We start from the raw sequence: 15,501 nt of genomic DNA, 5'->3' as shown, positions 1-15,501 counted from the left end.
GCCTCAGCATTGACTGGTTAGGATTAGTTTGGAGGAACTAAGTTTCCTCAAGTATCAATTTCTACATCAGTGCTGAACTCAAGTATTCATGACGCTTCAAGGTAATGTCATTTGGCCATCAGAATGTCATAGTGGTTTCACCAGAGACTGGATGGTGACACACCAACCATGGTCGAACCTAATGGGGGGAGTGAAGTCAATGGGAGGACCTTTCTCTGAAGAAATGGACTATATTGGCTAAACATTCTCCTGCGAGGATCCCAAGTAGAAATGAATAAACAAACAAACTACTGGCATAACTTCCCTTAGCCTCTGTTCCCAATAACCAAGACCAGCAATTTCCTACCAGACACCATTTGCCACAGAGGGTGGCATTATTGATACACCAAGAGCAATGACCCAGCCATTTGTCTGACCTACAATATCAGTGTAGCCTCAGCAGCCCACTGTTATAATAGGAGAAAGCGATGACTGCAGATGCTGAAGATCAGAGTTGAGTATGGTGCTGGACAAGCACAGCAGGTCAGGCAGCATCTGAGGAGCAGGAGAATCGACGTTTCAGGAATAAGTCCTTCAACAGGAAAGGGATGATGCCCGAAACATCGATTCTCCTACTCCTCGGATGCTGCCTGAACTGCTGCGCTTTTCCAGCAACATTTCTCCACCATTATGATAGGTCCTGGTTAATTTTCCAGACTCGGGATCACTGGCAGTGGTACTTGGTCTTTGACAGTCAGAGAGGGGGTGGTGAAGATTACCTTTTGCAGGTCTCATCATGACCACTTTGTTGCTCAATGTTATGGACAACCTTGACAAATTTCAGCCCCATAAGCAATTGTTTATCTTGTGATTGATTCTTGGCACATTTTGACTCATTAATGTTTAAAACTAACAGCTGCAGCCAGGGATGGGTACACTCCTGGGCCTGTCCACTTTACTAGGATGGTAAGGCATTGGGAGCACCCCTACTTATATCCAAATTCCCTATCTTTGCCGCTGTATTTGTCCTATCCTCTCTTGTTCATCTTCCTCTAGCCAGAACAGAATTGCCAGAAGGCTATGAGTGGGGGGAAAAGAAAATCTGGCTAGCCTGAAACTCTTAATGTCTCCATAATTTTCACACGCACTGTTAAAATGATCTACATAGACAAAAATGCAATAACTACTAGTTCGGTTAGCAGCTTCTGACTGATGTACTGACGTCATGTTGGCCATGAAGATGTACAGGGATGTTAGGAAGGCAGAGGAGTGTACTCAGCAATGATGCTCACTCAGTCATACAGCTCACTGATGATCAGAAGCACATATGAAACAGGTGCAGGAGTAGGTAAGGAGAAAGTGAGGACTGCAGATGCTGGAGACCAGAGTTGAAAAATGTGATGCTGGAAAAACACAGCAGGCCAGGCAGCATCCGAGGAGCAGAAGAATTGACGTTTCGGGCATAAGCCCTTCTTCAGGAGTAGGTAAGTCAGCCTCTTAAGCCTGCTCCTTCATTCAATACAATCCAGGCTGATCTCATCATAGCCTCACCTCCACTTTCCTGCCCACTCTCTATAATTCTTCAAAACACTTTAAATTAAAAATGTCCCCCTGAAGTTTACTCAGTGTCCTGGCAACCACCACACTCTGGGGTAAAGAATTCCATAGATTGATGAGAGATGTAATTTCTCCTCACCTCTGTTTTAAACCTTCTAACCCTTATCCTGAAACTATGTCCGCTTATTCGAGATTGCCCCACACCCTTTCTACATTAACTTTATCAATCCAAATTCAACAGCCAATTTTTGGCCCATTCATGTAATCTATCCACATCCAGTTGTAAAGTTCTTATTTCTTCATTGCAACTTACTTCCCCACTTATTTTAATGTCATCTGCAAAAATGGCTATAGCACTTTCTGTCCCCACATCCAAGATATAAATTGTAAATGGTTGTATTGAATTAATTGAATTAGCTTTATTGTCACATGTACTCAAGTGAGTATGGCGTTAAGTTTACAAGTCGCCATTTATGGTGCCATCTTAGGTACAAGGTACCAACCTTCAGCACAAGTCCTGAGGAAAAAAAATTACAAAAATAAAGAAGTAAGAAGTCCAGCATCACTGACTATAGGAATAATTTAGAAAATAGAGGAATAAAAAGATCAGAACAACAAGCCTTCCAACCCAGTACATACTGGCACCTAACCTCCAGTCGGCACCGGGCCTTGACTCCAGTCTGCACTGGGCCTTAATTTCAGTCCACACCGGGCCTTGATTCCAGTCCACACTGGGCCTTGACTCCACTTCGCACTGAGTCTTGACTTCACTCCACACTGGGCCTTGACTCTAGTCCGCACAGGGCCTTGATTTCAGTCCACATTGGGCCTTGGTTCCAGTCCACACAGGGACTTGACTCCACTCTGCACTGGGTCTTGAATTCACTCCGCAATGTGCCTTGGCTCTAAATCACAATGGGCCTTGACCCCAGTCCACACTGAGCCTTGACTCCAGTCCGCACTGGGCCTTGACTCCAGTCCGCACTGGGCCTTGACTCCAGTCCGCACTGGGCCTTGACTCCAGTCCGCACTGGGCCTTGACTCCAGTCCGCACTGAGCCTTGACTCCAGTCCACACCGGGCCTTGACTCCAGTTCACACCTGGCCTTGACTCCAGTCCACATTGGGCCTTGACCCCAGTCCACACTGAGCCTTGACGCCAGTCCACACCGAGCCTTGATTCCAGTCTGCGCAAGGCCTTGACTGCAGTCCACACCGGTCTTAGCTCCAGTCTACACCGGGCCTTGACGCCAGTCCACACCGGGCCTTGATCCCAGTCCACACCGGGTCTTGACTCCACTCCGCACAGGGCCTTAACTCCATTCCACACTGAGCCCTGACTCCACTCCATACTGGGCCTTGACTCCAGTTCACACTGGGCCTTGACTCCAGTCCAATTGGGCCTTGACCCCAGTCCACACTGAGCCTTGACCCCAGTCCACACTGAGCCTTGACTCCAGTCCGCACCAGGCCTTGACTCCAGTCCACACTGGGCTTTGATTTCAGTCTGCACCAGGCTTTGACTACAGACCATACAGAGCTTCACCTTGAGTCTCCCAAGGCTAGGAGACCATTCTGGAATCAACTCGAGGCTGGAAGTTCACACTGAGGCTATGCCAGACTGACAGACCACCACACTGGGCCAAGAGACCGCCATGCTGGGCCGAGAGACCGCCAAGCCAGGCTGAGAGACCACTATGTCGGGTCAAGAAACACCCACACTGGGCCGAGAGACTGCCACACTGTACTGAGAGACCGCCACATTGGGCCGAGAGACCACCACAATGGGCAGAGAGACTGCCACACCATGCTGAGAGATCAGCCAAGAGACCAACACACTGAGCCAAGAGACCTCTCGCCAGGCCGAGAGACCGCCACGCTGGGCTGAGAGGCCACCATACTGGGCAGACGGACTGCCATACCAGGCTAAGAGAACACCAAACTGGACCAGGAGACCACCATACCAGGCCGAGAGACTGCTACACTGTGCTGAGTGACCACCACTTCAAGCTGAGAGACCACCATATCAGGCTGAGAGACCACCACATCGAGCCGAGAGACCACCGCGTCAAGCAGACAGACCACCACGCCAGGCTGAGAGATCACCACGTCAGGCCAAGAGACCACCACATGGAGCTGAGAGACCACCACGCCAGGCTGAGAGATCACCACGTCAGGCCGAGAGATCACCGCATCAGGCCGAGAGACCACCGCATCAGGCTGAGAGACCACCGCATCAGGCTGAGAGACCACCACATCAGGGTGAGAGACCACCACATTAGGCCGAGAGACCATCACACTGGGCCAAGTGACTGCCATACTGGGCTAAGACCGCCATACCCAGCCAAGAGACCGCCACACTGGATCTACACTGAGTCTGGGAGTTCAGGGCGACTCCGAGAAGGGACATAGCAGGCGTAGTCTGGCTGAAGTGTCCTAATCTGCTGCTATCTTGGATCTGAGTTGGAGACCTTAGGACTCATCCTGCAGCACCCCACTAGTTAAGCTTATCAATCAGAAAAAGACCCACTTATCTTGACCCTCTGCTTTTTCTCGGTTTAGCCAAACCTCTATCCAAGCTAATAAATTACACCTATGCCATGTGTACTAACCTTTTGTGCAGCACAATATCAAGTGCACTATCACTATCATTCAACAACCAATGAAAAAGGAATTACAGCTGTGTGGTAAAAATAACCTTGGGGACCAGCCAATGGTGGTGGTGAGAGAAGAAGGTGGATTTTCCTAAAAATATTCCTGCACATCATGTAAAAACTGTATTCCAAAACTTTGATCCTTAGAAATGACAATGCTTTAAAATTCATACACTGCATAGAGCAGAAAAAAATATCATTTCCAAATCACTGATTAATCAATGGAAGGACAAATACTAAAGATTAGTTTTTAATGTCTATTGCTTCTTTTCAACTTGACAGAAGCTGTTAGGAATCAGCAGCAACAGCTTTAACTGACTTAGAAACAACCAGCAGAATAAAGTTCTTCCCAAGTACTTTCCGAAATGCTGTCCTGGTGACTCGTATCTGGAACAAATAATGCGTTCCTTCCTGCTCACTGATAAAAGACAGATCCTTCAGCTCAGCTATACCAAGAGGAATTTGTTCTGCTCTTTGAATAGTGGCCAGCGGAATTTCACATGTGGAAGGTCACTAATCCCCCAACTACAGTAACTTGGGGGGAATTCTGTGTTCTTGCATTCAAACCCTGCTCATGCCAAACCACAATCTAATTTCCTACGAACCTGGGAGAATAACAGGATTCTTTCCCTGAGAAAACAGCCTGAGGATGCTGTTGGAACCAGATACATCCCCTGTGATCTTTCTCCCTCTTCCCTCACACCGCCTCCTCCACCATCTCAGTTTAATGCAAATCTGTTACTAACTCCACACACTCCAGCTGAGCTGAGTCTTGCCACAATCTTAGTGGAAACACATGGAGAGAGGGTGGAACTTTCACTTGTGATGTTCTAACTAACTGTTCTGGCCGGGACATGTCTCCATTAGTGAGACAGTACTAGATGAAAGGCTGAGTACAGGCAAGCACCCATCCCTATGAGATTACTCCAAGGGCGTTAGTATAAATTGTGGCTCAATTTCTGCAGGCAGGTAGAACACGTGAATGAAAATTGAATACTTGAATCAAAATGAGATAGGCAAGTTCCTATCAGAGCCGAATTTAAACTCACTGCCACACAGCAGCCAACTCAACACAGAGTTCATACAGTACACTGTAGCTTCACTGTTAAATCCAGAGCTTCATTGCTCGGCCATCACTCCCCATTACAGACCACTCAATACTTCAACACTCCCCATTACAGACCACTCAATACTTCAACACTCCCTAGTACAGTGCACTCAATATTCCAACACATCATAGAGTTTAACCGTCTAATGTAAGCTAACTAAAGTCCAATACTATGCTATTAGATTCACTATATAAACCAACTCTCCTTATTACAACCCACTGCAAACTTTAACACTCCCCATTACAGCTCATTCAATATTCCAACACTCCCCATTACAGCCCACTCAATACTCCAACACTCCCCATTACAGACCACTCAATACTTCAACACTCCCCATTACAGACCACTCAATATTCCAACACTCCCTAGTACAGTGCACTCAATATTCCAACATACCCCATTACCGACCACTCAATATTCCAACACACTCCATTACAGACCACTCAATATTCCAACATACCCCATTACCGACCACTCAGTATTCCAACACACTCCATTACAGACCACTCAATATTCCAACACACCCTATTACAGACCACGCAATACTTCAACACTCCCCATTACTATGCACTCAATATTCCAATACTCCCCATTACAATCCACAATACCCCAATACTCCCCATGACAGTTTATTCAATATTCCAAATATCCCATTCAATATTCCAACACTCCCCATTCCAGCCCACTCCATACTGCAACATTCCCCATTACAGCCCGCTCCATACTCCAACACTACCCATTACAGTCAAGATTAGAGTGGTGCGGGAAAAGCATCGCAGGTCGGGCAGCATCCGAGGAACAGGAAAATCGATGTTTTGGGCATTCCTGATGGAGTGCTTTTGCATGAAACATCAATTTTCTTGCTCCTTGGTCCTGCTGTACTTTTCCAGCACCAGCCTAATCTTGATTCTAATCTCCAGCATCCCATTTCCGACTACCTATTACAGGTCACTCTAGACTCTGACACTCCCCATTACAGGCCACTCCATACTCCAACACCACTCATTACAGGTCACTTTAGACTCTGACACTCCCCATTACAGGCCACTCCATACTCCAACGCCACCCATTACAGGTCACTCCAGACTCTGACACTCCCCATTACAGGCCACTCCATACTCCAACACCACTCATTACAGGCCACTCCAGACTCTGACATTCCCCATTACAAGGGCTCCCCGACGAAGGGCTTATGCCCGAAACATCTGATGCTGCCCGGCTTGCTGCGCTTTTCCAGCAACACATTTTTAAACTCCCCATTACAGGCCACTCAGTACTCTGATAATCCCCAGGACAGCCACTTACCTCCAACAGTAACAGTACAGCAAACAGTTGCAGAATTGGATTTATCTTTCTCTTGGTCTGAATTTCATTCCACTCATTGGCAATGAAGTAAGTTCTCCAGATACTGACCGAGGATGGAACTGACTTGTTTGCTGCAGGAAGGAATAACATTAGGATGCCAGGCTAATGCACTTTAGATTAGATTCCCTACAGTGTGGAAACAGGCCCTTCGGCCCAACAAGTCCACACCAACCCTCCAAAGAGTAACCCACCCAGACCCACTTTCCTCTGACTAATGCACCTAACACTATGGGCAATTTAGCATGGCCAATTCACCTGACCTGCATATTTTTGGACTGTGGGAAGAAACCGGAGCACCCGGAGGAAACCCACGCAGACACGGGGAGAATGTGCAAACTCCACACAGACAGTCGCCCGAGGCTGGAATCGAACCTGGGACGCTGGTGCTGTGAGGCAGCAGTGCTCACCACTGAGCCATTGTGCCACCCTAAGATCAGCAATAAATAAACCAGAAGTTATGTTCCAACCAAGGAGGAAGCCATTGTTGGACAGATTTGAATTGTAGAATGGAATCACTGAATGTATATAGCATGTGATGAGGTTGTTCAGCCTGTCCAATCTGTGCTCGTTCTCAGTAAAAGCTTCATCCCCTTTCCCTGTAGCTCTGAGAATCTTCTCCCTTGAGCAGCTTGTTGAATACTTTTTGAAAGCCAGGAATGTATCTGCGCCCACCAGACCCTGAAGGAGGGCACGCCACATCCGATCCACTCACTGCAGGACCATGTTATTACTCAGGTTATTGCTGGTTATTACATTATTCCCAGGTTGCTTCTTTCACCAAACACCTTCAATCTACACTATTTGGTTCTTGAACGTTTAACCAATGGGAACAGTTCCTCCCTATCTCACCTGTGTGGCAAGACCCAGCGTAGGGGATCACATCTCTAGGGACTGGGAGACAAGGAAGCTCTGTGCCCAGGGCAAAGAGGGAAGAGGTTTCTGTGCCTGGGTCAGAACTCCTGGTTACAGAGCTTGGGTCAGAGTTCAGGGTTACAGAGCTCGGGTCAGAGTTCAGGGTGAGAGAACTCAGGTCAGAGTTCAGGCTGACAGAGCTCAGGTCAGAGGTCAGGGTTATAGAGTGCAGGTCAGAGTTCACGGTTATAGAGTTGAGGGTTGCAGAGTTTGGAGTCAGAAGCTTGGGGCCGAGGACATAAGTAGCACGTGGTTTTAAAAATCTCTGTCGAACGTCTTCTCCTCTCCCAGCTTCGCCAATCCTTTCACTTCCAATGCAAACCAACCCCTCAAATTCCATTCAGTGAAGTGACAACATTATGCAGTGTTAATCTGACGGGCTTTTGGTCACACAAGGATACATCAAATGCTAGTTTTAGATCTGACTTAATCTTACTTCGCTCACACTGTAACGGTGAGTCAGCACCCACCTCCCTCTCACTGTAACGGTGGGTTAGCGCCCACCTCCCTCTCATTGTAACGGTGAATCAGCACCCACCTCCCTCTCACTGTAACGGTGAGTCAGTGCCCACCTTCCTCTCACTGTAACGGTGAATCAGCACCCACCTCCCTCTCACTGTAACGGTGAGTCAGTGCCCACCTCCCTCTCAGTCTAACGGTGAATCAGCACCCACCTCCCTCTCACTGTAACGGTGAGTCAGCACCCACCTCCCTCTCACTGTAACGGTGAGTCAGTACCCACCTCCCTCTCACTGTAACGGTGAGTCAGCACCCACCTCCCTCTCACTGTAACGGTGAGCTAGCACCCACCTCCCTCTCACTGTAACGGTGAGTCAGCACCCACCTCCCTCTCACTGTAACGGTGAGCTAGCACCCACCTCCCTCTCACTGTAACGGTGAGTCAGCACCCACCTCCCTCTCACTGTAACGGTGAGTTAGCACCTATTGCCCTCTCACGGTGACAGGGAGTTAGCCCACGGAATCCATGGATCAACAGAAATTATTTATCTCAAAGAAACTTTGTGTCACTTTGGAACTCTTTGCCTCAGAAGATAGCGGAGGCAGGGTCACTGAATATCTTTACAGAGAACGTAAACCGATGTTTGTTGTGCAAAGGAATCAAGGGACGACAGAGGTCAATGAGAATGTGGGACTCAAACCTCAAACAGATCAGCTTTGATCTTATTGAATGGTCAAACAGGATAGAGAGGCCGTACGCTCCAAACATTTGCAATGGTGCAGTGGGTAAGTTCCCCTGCCTCTGAGCCCTGAGCTCTGGGTTCAAGACCCATTTCAGGACCTGATGGCTAAGGAAGGTGTATTGATTAGGCAGCCAAAAAGTTTCTGAATCACTGGCTGAAGTGATTCTATCACTTGCAAGTAATAGGGAGTGAGAGCAATAGAGTTTCCTAGTCAGCTGTGTGACAGAAGGTCCATTGGATTCTGTATCGTTGTTGTCCATTGTTCCAGGTTATAAGACGTTTATGAAAATGCATGTTTCCTCACCAACTCTTCCTCCCTGAGTGAACTGCTACATAACCAGTCACTGCTGTATCACAGGAAACATGGGAACCAATTTGCAAATTGTCAATACTCATCACCAGAACACAGAATGACGGTGCGTAACTGTACCTGCTGGTTTTGGCAGAGGTCTGCCCTTTGGCTTTTCCCAGTCTATCAGGAAGATCGATACGGTGACCTGAACAATCAAGATGTGAATCAGCTCCAGCGCCTGAAAGATATCGGATATCTCAATGTTAGGGGAGTATGCCTTCCACAGAGACTCTCAGAGTAACAGGGACATTGTGAGCTGTTTGTACATTGAACGATTTATCACAGAGACCTCCCTATCCTGGCCCCAGAGTCAGACAATACTCAGTAATAGATTATGCTGTGTTCAGAAACAAATCTGTTGGTACATTTATTTTAGAGCTGAAAATGTGTTGCTGGAAAAGTACAGCAGGTCAGGCAGCATCCAAGGAGCAGGAGAATCGACGTTTCAGACATGAGCCCTTCTTCAGGAATGAGGAAAGTGTGCCAGGCAGGCTAAGATAAAAGGTAGGGAGGAGGGATTTGGGGGAGGCGCATTGGAAATGCGATAGGAAGGAGGTTAAGGTGAGAGTGATAAGGTAAGGGTAATAAGGTGAGGGTGATAGGCCGGAGTGGGGCTGGGCGCGGAGAGGTCAGGAAGAAGATTGCAGGTTAGGAAGGTGGTGCTGAGTTTGAGGGTTGGGACTGAGACAAGGTGGGGGGAGGGGAAATGAGGAAACTGGAGAAGTCTGAGTTCATCCCTTGTGGTTGGAGGGTTCCTAGGTGGAAGATGAGGCACTCTTCCTCCAGCCATTGTGTTGCTATGGTCTGGCGATGGAGGAGGCCAAGGACCTGCATGTCCTTGATGGAGTGGGAGGGGGAGTTGAAGTGTTGAGCCACGGGATGGTTGGGTTGGTTGGTCCGGGTGTCCCAGAGGTGTTCTCTGAAACGTTCCGCAAGTAGGCGGCCTGTCTCCCCAATATAGAGGAGGCCACATCGGGTGCAGCGGATGCAGTAAATGATGTGTGTGGAGGTGCAGGTGAATTTGTGGCGGATATGGAAGGATCCCTTGGGGTCTTGGAGGGAAGTAAGGGGGGAGGTGTGGGCACAAGTTTTGCATTTCTTACGGTTGCAGGGGAAGATCCCGGGAGTGGAGGTTGGGTTGGTGGGAGGTGTGGACCTGACGAGGGAGTCACGAAGGGAGTGGTCTTTTCAGAACGCTGATAGAGGAGGGGAGAAAAATATATCCCTGGTGGTGGGGTCCGTTTGGAAGTGGCGGAAATGACGACAGATGATACGATGTATATGGAGGTTGGTGGGGTGGTAGGTGAGGATCAGTGGGGTTCTGTCCTGGTGGCGATTGGAGGGGTGGGGCTCAAGGGCAGAGAAGCGGGAAGTGGAGGAGATGCGGTGGAGAGCATCGTCAACCATGTCTGAGGGGAAATTGCGGTCTTTGAAGAAAGAGGCCATCTGGGTTGTTCGGTATTGGAACTGGTCCTCCTGGGAGCAGATGCGGCGGAGACGAAGGAATTGGGAATATGGGATGGCATTTTTACAGGGGCAGGGTGGGAGGAGGTGTAGTCTAGGTAGCTGTGGGAGTTGGTCGGTTTATAATAAATGTCCGTGTTAATTCGGTCGCCTGAGATAGAAATGGAGAGGTCCAGGAAGGTGAGGGAGGAGTCTGAGATGGTCCAGGTAAATTTGAGGCCGGGGTGGAAGGTGTTAGTAAAGTGGATGAACTGTTCAACCTCCTTGTGGGAGCACGAGGCAGCGTCGATACAGTCATCGATGTAGCGGAGGAAAAGGTGGGGTGTGGTGTCAGTGTAGCTGCGGAAGATGGACTGTTCCCCATATCCTATGAAGAGGCAGGCATTGCTGGGGCCCATGCAAGTGCCCATGGCTACTTCTTTGATTTGGAGGAAGTGGGAGGATTGGAAAGAGAAGTTGTTCAGAGTGAGGACCAGTTCAGTCAGTCGAAGGAAGGTGACAGTGACATTTATTTTAGAAGACAATGTTTTGGATTTCAACTTTGTTTTGTTCATTGAGGGGATGTGGAAGACACTGGCTTGGCCAGCATTTATTGCTCATCCCTAATTGCCCTTGTGAAGGTGTCAGTTAACTGACAATCTTGAATTGCTGCAGTGTATTTGGTATTGAGGCACCTTCAGTGCTGTTGAGAAGGGAATTCCAAGACTTTGACCCAGTGGCACTGAAAGAACAGTGATATATTTCCAATATCAGGATGGTGAGTGGCTTGGAGGTGAAATTGCAGGTGGTGGTGCTCCCATCTATCTGCTATTCTTGTCCTTTTAGGTGGAAGTGGTTTTGCTTTTGGAAGGTGCTGTCTAAGAAGCCTTTGCAGGAAATATACACCATGATTGAGCCATGGAATATTCAGAGCTGAACCCTGAGTTTGTTCAATTGGCTTTTGTCTTCAGTGTTATAATGGTTAGATTCCCTACAGTGTGGAAACAGGCCCTTCGGCCCAACCAGTCCATACCAACCCTCCGAAGAGTAACCCACCCAGACCAATTTCCCTCTGAATAATGCACCTAACACTATGGGCAATTTAGCATGGGCAATTCGCCTGACCTGCATGTCTTTGGACGAGAGCACCTGGAGAAACCCACACAGCCATGGGGAGAATGTGCAAACTCCAGGAAGACAGTTACCTGAGGTTGGAATCGAACCTGGGAACCTGGTGCTGTGAGGCAGCAGTGCTAACCACTGAGCCACCGTGTCGCCCCTGTGTTTAACAGGGGATCACTACTCTTACACTGGTTTGGTAAGTAGCACAGATTCAATCTACTTGAACATCTCAAACAGGTTCACCTAACAAAACAACTAACAACCTGCAGTTACACAACACTTCCCACGCCTTTCCCTATTCGAACATGCTGCTCCTGAACTCCTCATGGCTACTGATTCTGTGGGGATCATCTTGGTTCGTGATTCATTCACAGATCCAGTACTTAAAGCAGACACACAACATTCAGAATGAACATTTTCTATAAAAACCCAATCACTTTGACAATCCCAAAAAAAAATAAAGACCCATCAGCATTTACAGAATCACAGAGGTCTTATGGCATTCAACTCGCTGTGTCTGCATCAGCTCTTAAAATGAGCATTGTTACCTCGTGTAAAATTCTTGCTTCTTCTCTGTATCTTTGCACAATGTTTTTATCCAAATAATCACTCAGCGTCCTCTCAAATGCCTCAATTCACCACCGCATTTCCAGGCAGTGCATTCCATACCCTTACTGCACATCCCTCATATCACCCTCACTTCGTTTGAAAATTACTTTAAATCACTAGTAAACTGGCAGGGAAATTGGCTAGAACTGCTAGGGAGGATTTAAACTAGTGAGGTGGGGTATGGGGGGAGGAGGTGGGGGGACCCAGGGAGATACTGAGGAAAGAGATCAATCTGAGACTGCTACAGTTGAGAACAGGAGTCAAACAGTCAGGGCAGGCAGGGACAAGGCAGAACTAATAAATTAAACTGCATTTAGTTCAATGCAAGGGGCCTAACAGGGAAAGCAGGTGAACTCAGGGCATGGTTAGGAACATGGAACTGAGATATCATAGCAATTACGGAAACATGGCTCAGGGATGGCAGAAAGATCTCTCCACCCTTCAGGCACTCTGCCTGTATTTCTGAAGGGCTTTTGCCCAAAACATTGATTTTCCTGCTCCTCGGATGTTGCCTGAACTGCTGTGCTTTTCCACTCGAATCCAGAATCTGGTTTCCAGCATCTGGAGTCATTATTTTTACCCTCAGGGATGGGCAGGACTGGCAGCTTAATATTCCAGGATACAAGTGCTACAGAAAGGATAGAAAGGGAGGCAAGAGAGGAGGGGGAGTGGCATTTTTGATAAGGGATAGCATTACAGCTGTGCTGAGGGAGGATATTCCTGGAAATACATCCAGGGAAGTTATTTGGGTGGAACTGAGAAATAAGAAAGGGATGATCACCTTATTGGGATTGTATTATAGACCCCCTAATAGTCAGAGGGAAATTGAGAAACAAACTTGTCAGGACATATCAGCCATCTATAAGAATAATAGGTTAGTTATGGTAGGGGATTTTAACTTTCCAAATATCGACTGGGACAGTCATATTGTTAAGGGTTTAGATGGAGAGGAATTTCTTAAGTGCGTACAAGACAAGTTTCTGATTCAGTATGTGGATGTACCTACTAGAGAAGGTGCAAAACTTGGGAAATAAGGCAGGTCAGGTGACTGGGGTGTCAGTGGGGGAGCACTTTGGGACCAGCGACCATAATTCTATTCGTTTTAAAATACTGGTGGAAAAGGATAGACCAGATCTAAAAGTTGAAGTTCTAAATTGGAGAAAGGCTAATTTTGATGGTATTAGGCAAGAACTTTCGAAATCTGATTGAAGGCAGATGTTTGCAGGTAAAGGGACGGCTGGAAAATGGGAAGCCTTCAGAAATGAGATAACAAAAGTCCCAGAGAAAGTATATTCCTGTCAGGGTGAAAGGGAAGGCTGGTAGGTATAGGGAATGCTGGATGACTAAAGAAATTGAGGGTTTGGTTAAGACAAAGAAGGAAGCATATGTCAGGTATAGACAGGATAGATCAAGTGAATCCTTAGAAGAGTAAAAAGGAAGTAGGAGTATACTTAAGAGGGAAATCAGGAGGGCAAAAAGGGGACATGTGATAGCTTTAGCAAATAGAATTAAGGAGAAGTCAAAGGGTTTTTACAAATATATTAAGGACAAAAGGGTAACTAGGGAGAGAATAGGCCCCCTCAAAGATCAGCAAGGTGGCCTTTGTGTGGAGCCACAGAAAATGGGGGGGATACTCAATGAATATTTTGCATCAGTATTTACTGTGGAAAAGGATATGGAAGATATAGACTGTAGGGAAATAAATGGTGACATCTTGCGAAATGTCCAGATTACAGAGGAGGAAGTGCTGGATGTCTTGAAACGGTTAAAGGTGGATAAATCCCCAGGACCTGATCAGGTATACCCGAGAACTCTGTGGGAAATTAGAGAAGTGTTTGCTGGGCCTCTCGCTGAGATATTTGTATCATCAATAATCACATGGGAGGTGCTGGAAGACTGGAGGTTGGCAAACGTGGTGCCACTACTTAAGAAGGGTGGTAAGGACAAGCCAGGGAACTATAGACCGGTGAGTCTGACCTTGATGGCCAAGTTGTTAGAGGGAATCCTGAGGGACAGGATGTACATGTATTTGGAAAGGCAAGGACTGATTAGGGATATTCAACATGGTTTTGTGCGTGGGAAATCATGTCTCACAAACTTGACTGAGGTTTTTGAAGAAGTAACAAAGAAGATTGATGAGGGCAGAGCAGTAGATGTGATCTATATGGACTTCAGTAAAGCATTCGACAAGGTTCCCCATGGGAGACTGATTAGCAAGGTTAGATCTCATGGAATACAGGGAGAACTCGCCATTTGGACATAGAACTGACTCAAAGGTAGAAGACAGAGGGTGGTGGTGGAAGGCTGTTTTTCAGACTGGAGGCCTGTGACCAGTGGAGTGCCACAAGGATCGGTGCTGTGTCCTCTACTTTTTGTCATTTACATAAATGATTTTGATGTGAGCATAACAGGTACAGTTAGTAAGTTTGCAGATGACAACAAAATTGGATGTGTAGTGGACAGCAAAGAGGGTTATCTCAGATTACAACAGGATCTGGACCAGATGGGCCAATGAGCTGAGAAGTGACAGATGGAGTTTAATTCGGATAAATGCAAGGTGCTGCATTTTGGGAAAGCCAATCTTAACAGGACTTATACACTTAATGGTAAGGTCCTAGAGAGTGTTGCTGAACAAAGAGACCTTGGAGTGCAGGTTCATAGCTCCTTAAAAGTGGAGTCGCAGGTAGATAGGATAGTGAAGAAGGTGTTTGGTATGCTTTCCTTTATTGGTCAGAGTATTGAGTATAGGAGTTATGAGGTCATGTTGCAGTTGTACAGGACATTGGTTAGGCCACTGTTGGAATATTGCATGCAATTCTGGTCTCCTTCCTTTCAGAAAGATGTTGTGAAACTTGAAAGGGTTCAGAAAAGATTTACAAGGACATTGCCAGGGTTGGAGGATTTGAGCTACAGGGAGAGGCTGAACAGGCTGGGGCTGTTTTCCCTGGAGCGTTGGATGCTGAGGGGTGACCTTATAGAGGTTTACAAAATTATGAGGGGCATGGATAGGATAAATAGATAAAGTCTTTTCCCTGGGGTCGGGGAGTTCAGAACTAGAGGGCATAGGTTTAGGGTGAGAGGGGAAAGATATAAAAGAGACCTAAGGGGCAACTTTTTCACCCAGAGGGTGGTACGTGTAAGAATGAGCTGCCAGAGGATGTGGTGGAGGCTGGTACAATTGCAACATTTAAGAGGCAT

At 47.2% G+C, this 15,501-nt stretch overlaps 1 protein-coding gene across 3 annotated transcripts in view; it reads right to left on the bottom strand.

The window, feature by feature from the left end:
* Positions 1–15,501, bottom strand: part of LOC132823874 (meckelin-like) — a 152,169-nt gene that overhangs the window by 24,791 nt on the left and 111,877 nt on the right. For all 3 annotated transcript variants that reach the window (XM_060837954.1, XM_060837953.1, XM_060837952.1), the window contains exons 19-20: positions 9,208–9,307; positions 6,604–6,734 (exon numbers count right to left, since the gene is read on the bottom strand). In XM_060837954.1, coding sequence (XP_060693937.1) covers positions 6,604–6,734; positions 9,208–9,307 — 231 coding nt within the window. The remainder of the gene's footprint in view (positions 1–6,603; positions 6,735–9,207; positions 9,308–15,501) is intronic.

The sequence above is a fragment of the Hemiscyllium ocellatum genome, chromosome 17, assembly GCF_020745735.1.
Source record: "Hemiscyllium ocellatum isolate sHemOce1 chromosome 17, sHemOce1.pat.X.cur, whole genome shotgun sequence".
NCBI lineage: Eukaryota > Metazoa > Chordata > Chondrichthyes > Orectolobiformes > Hemiscylliidae > Hemiscyllium > Hemiscyllium ocellatum.
Note: the sequence above shows the minus strand (reverse complement) of the source record. Positions and strands in the feature narration are given on the sequence as shown.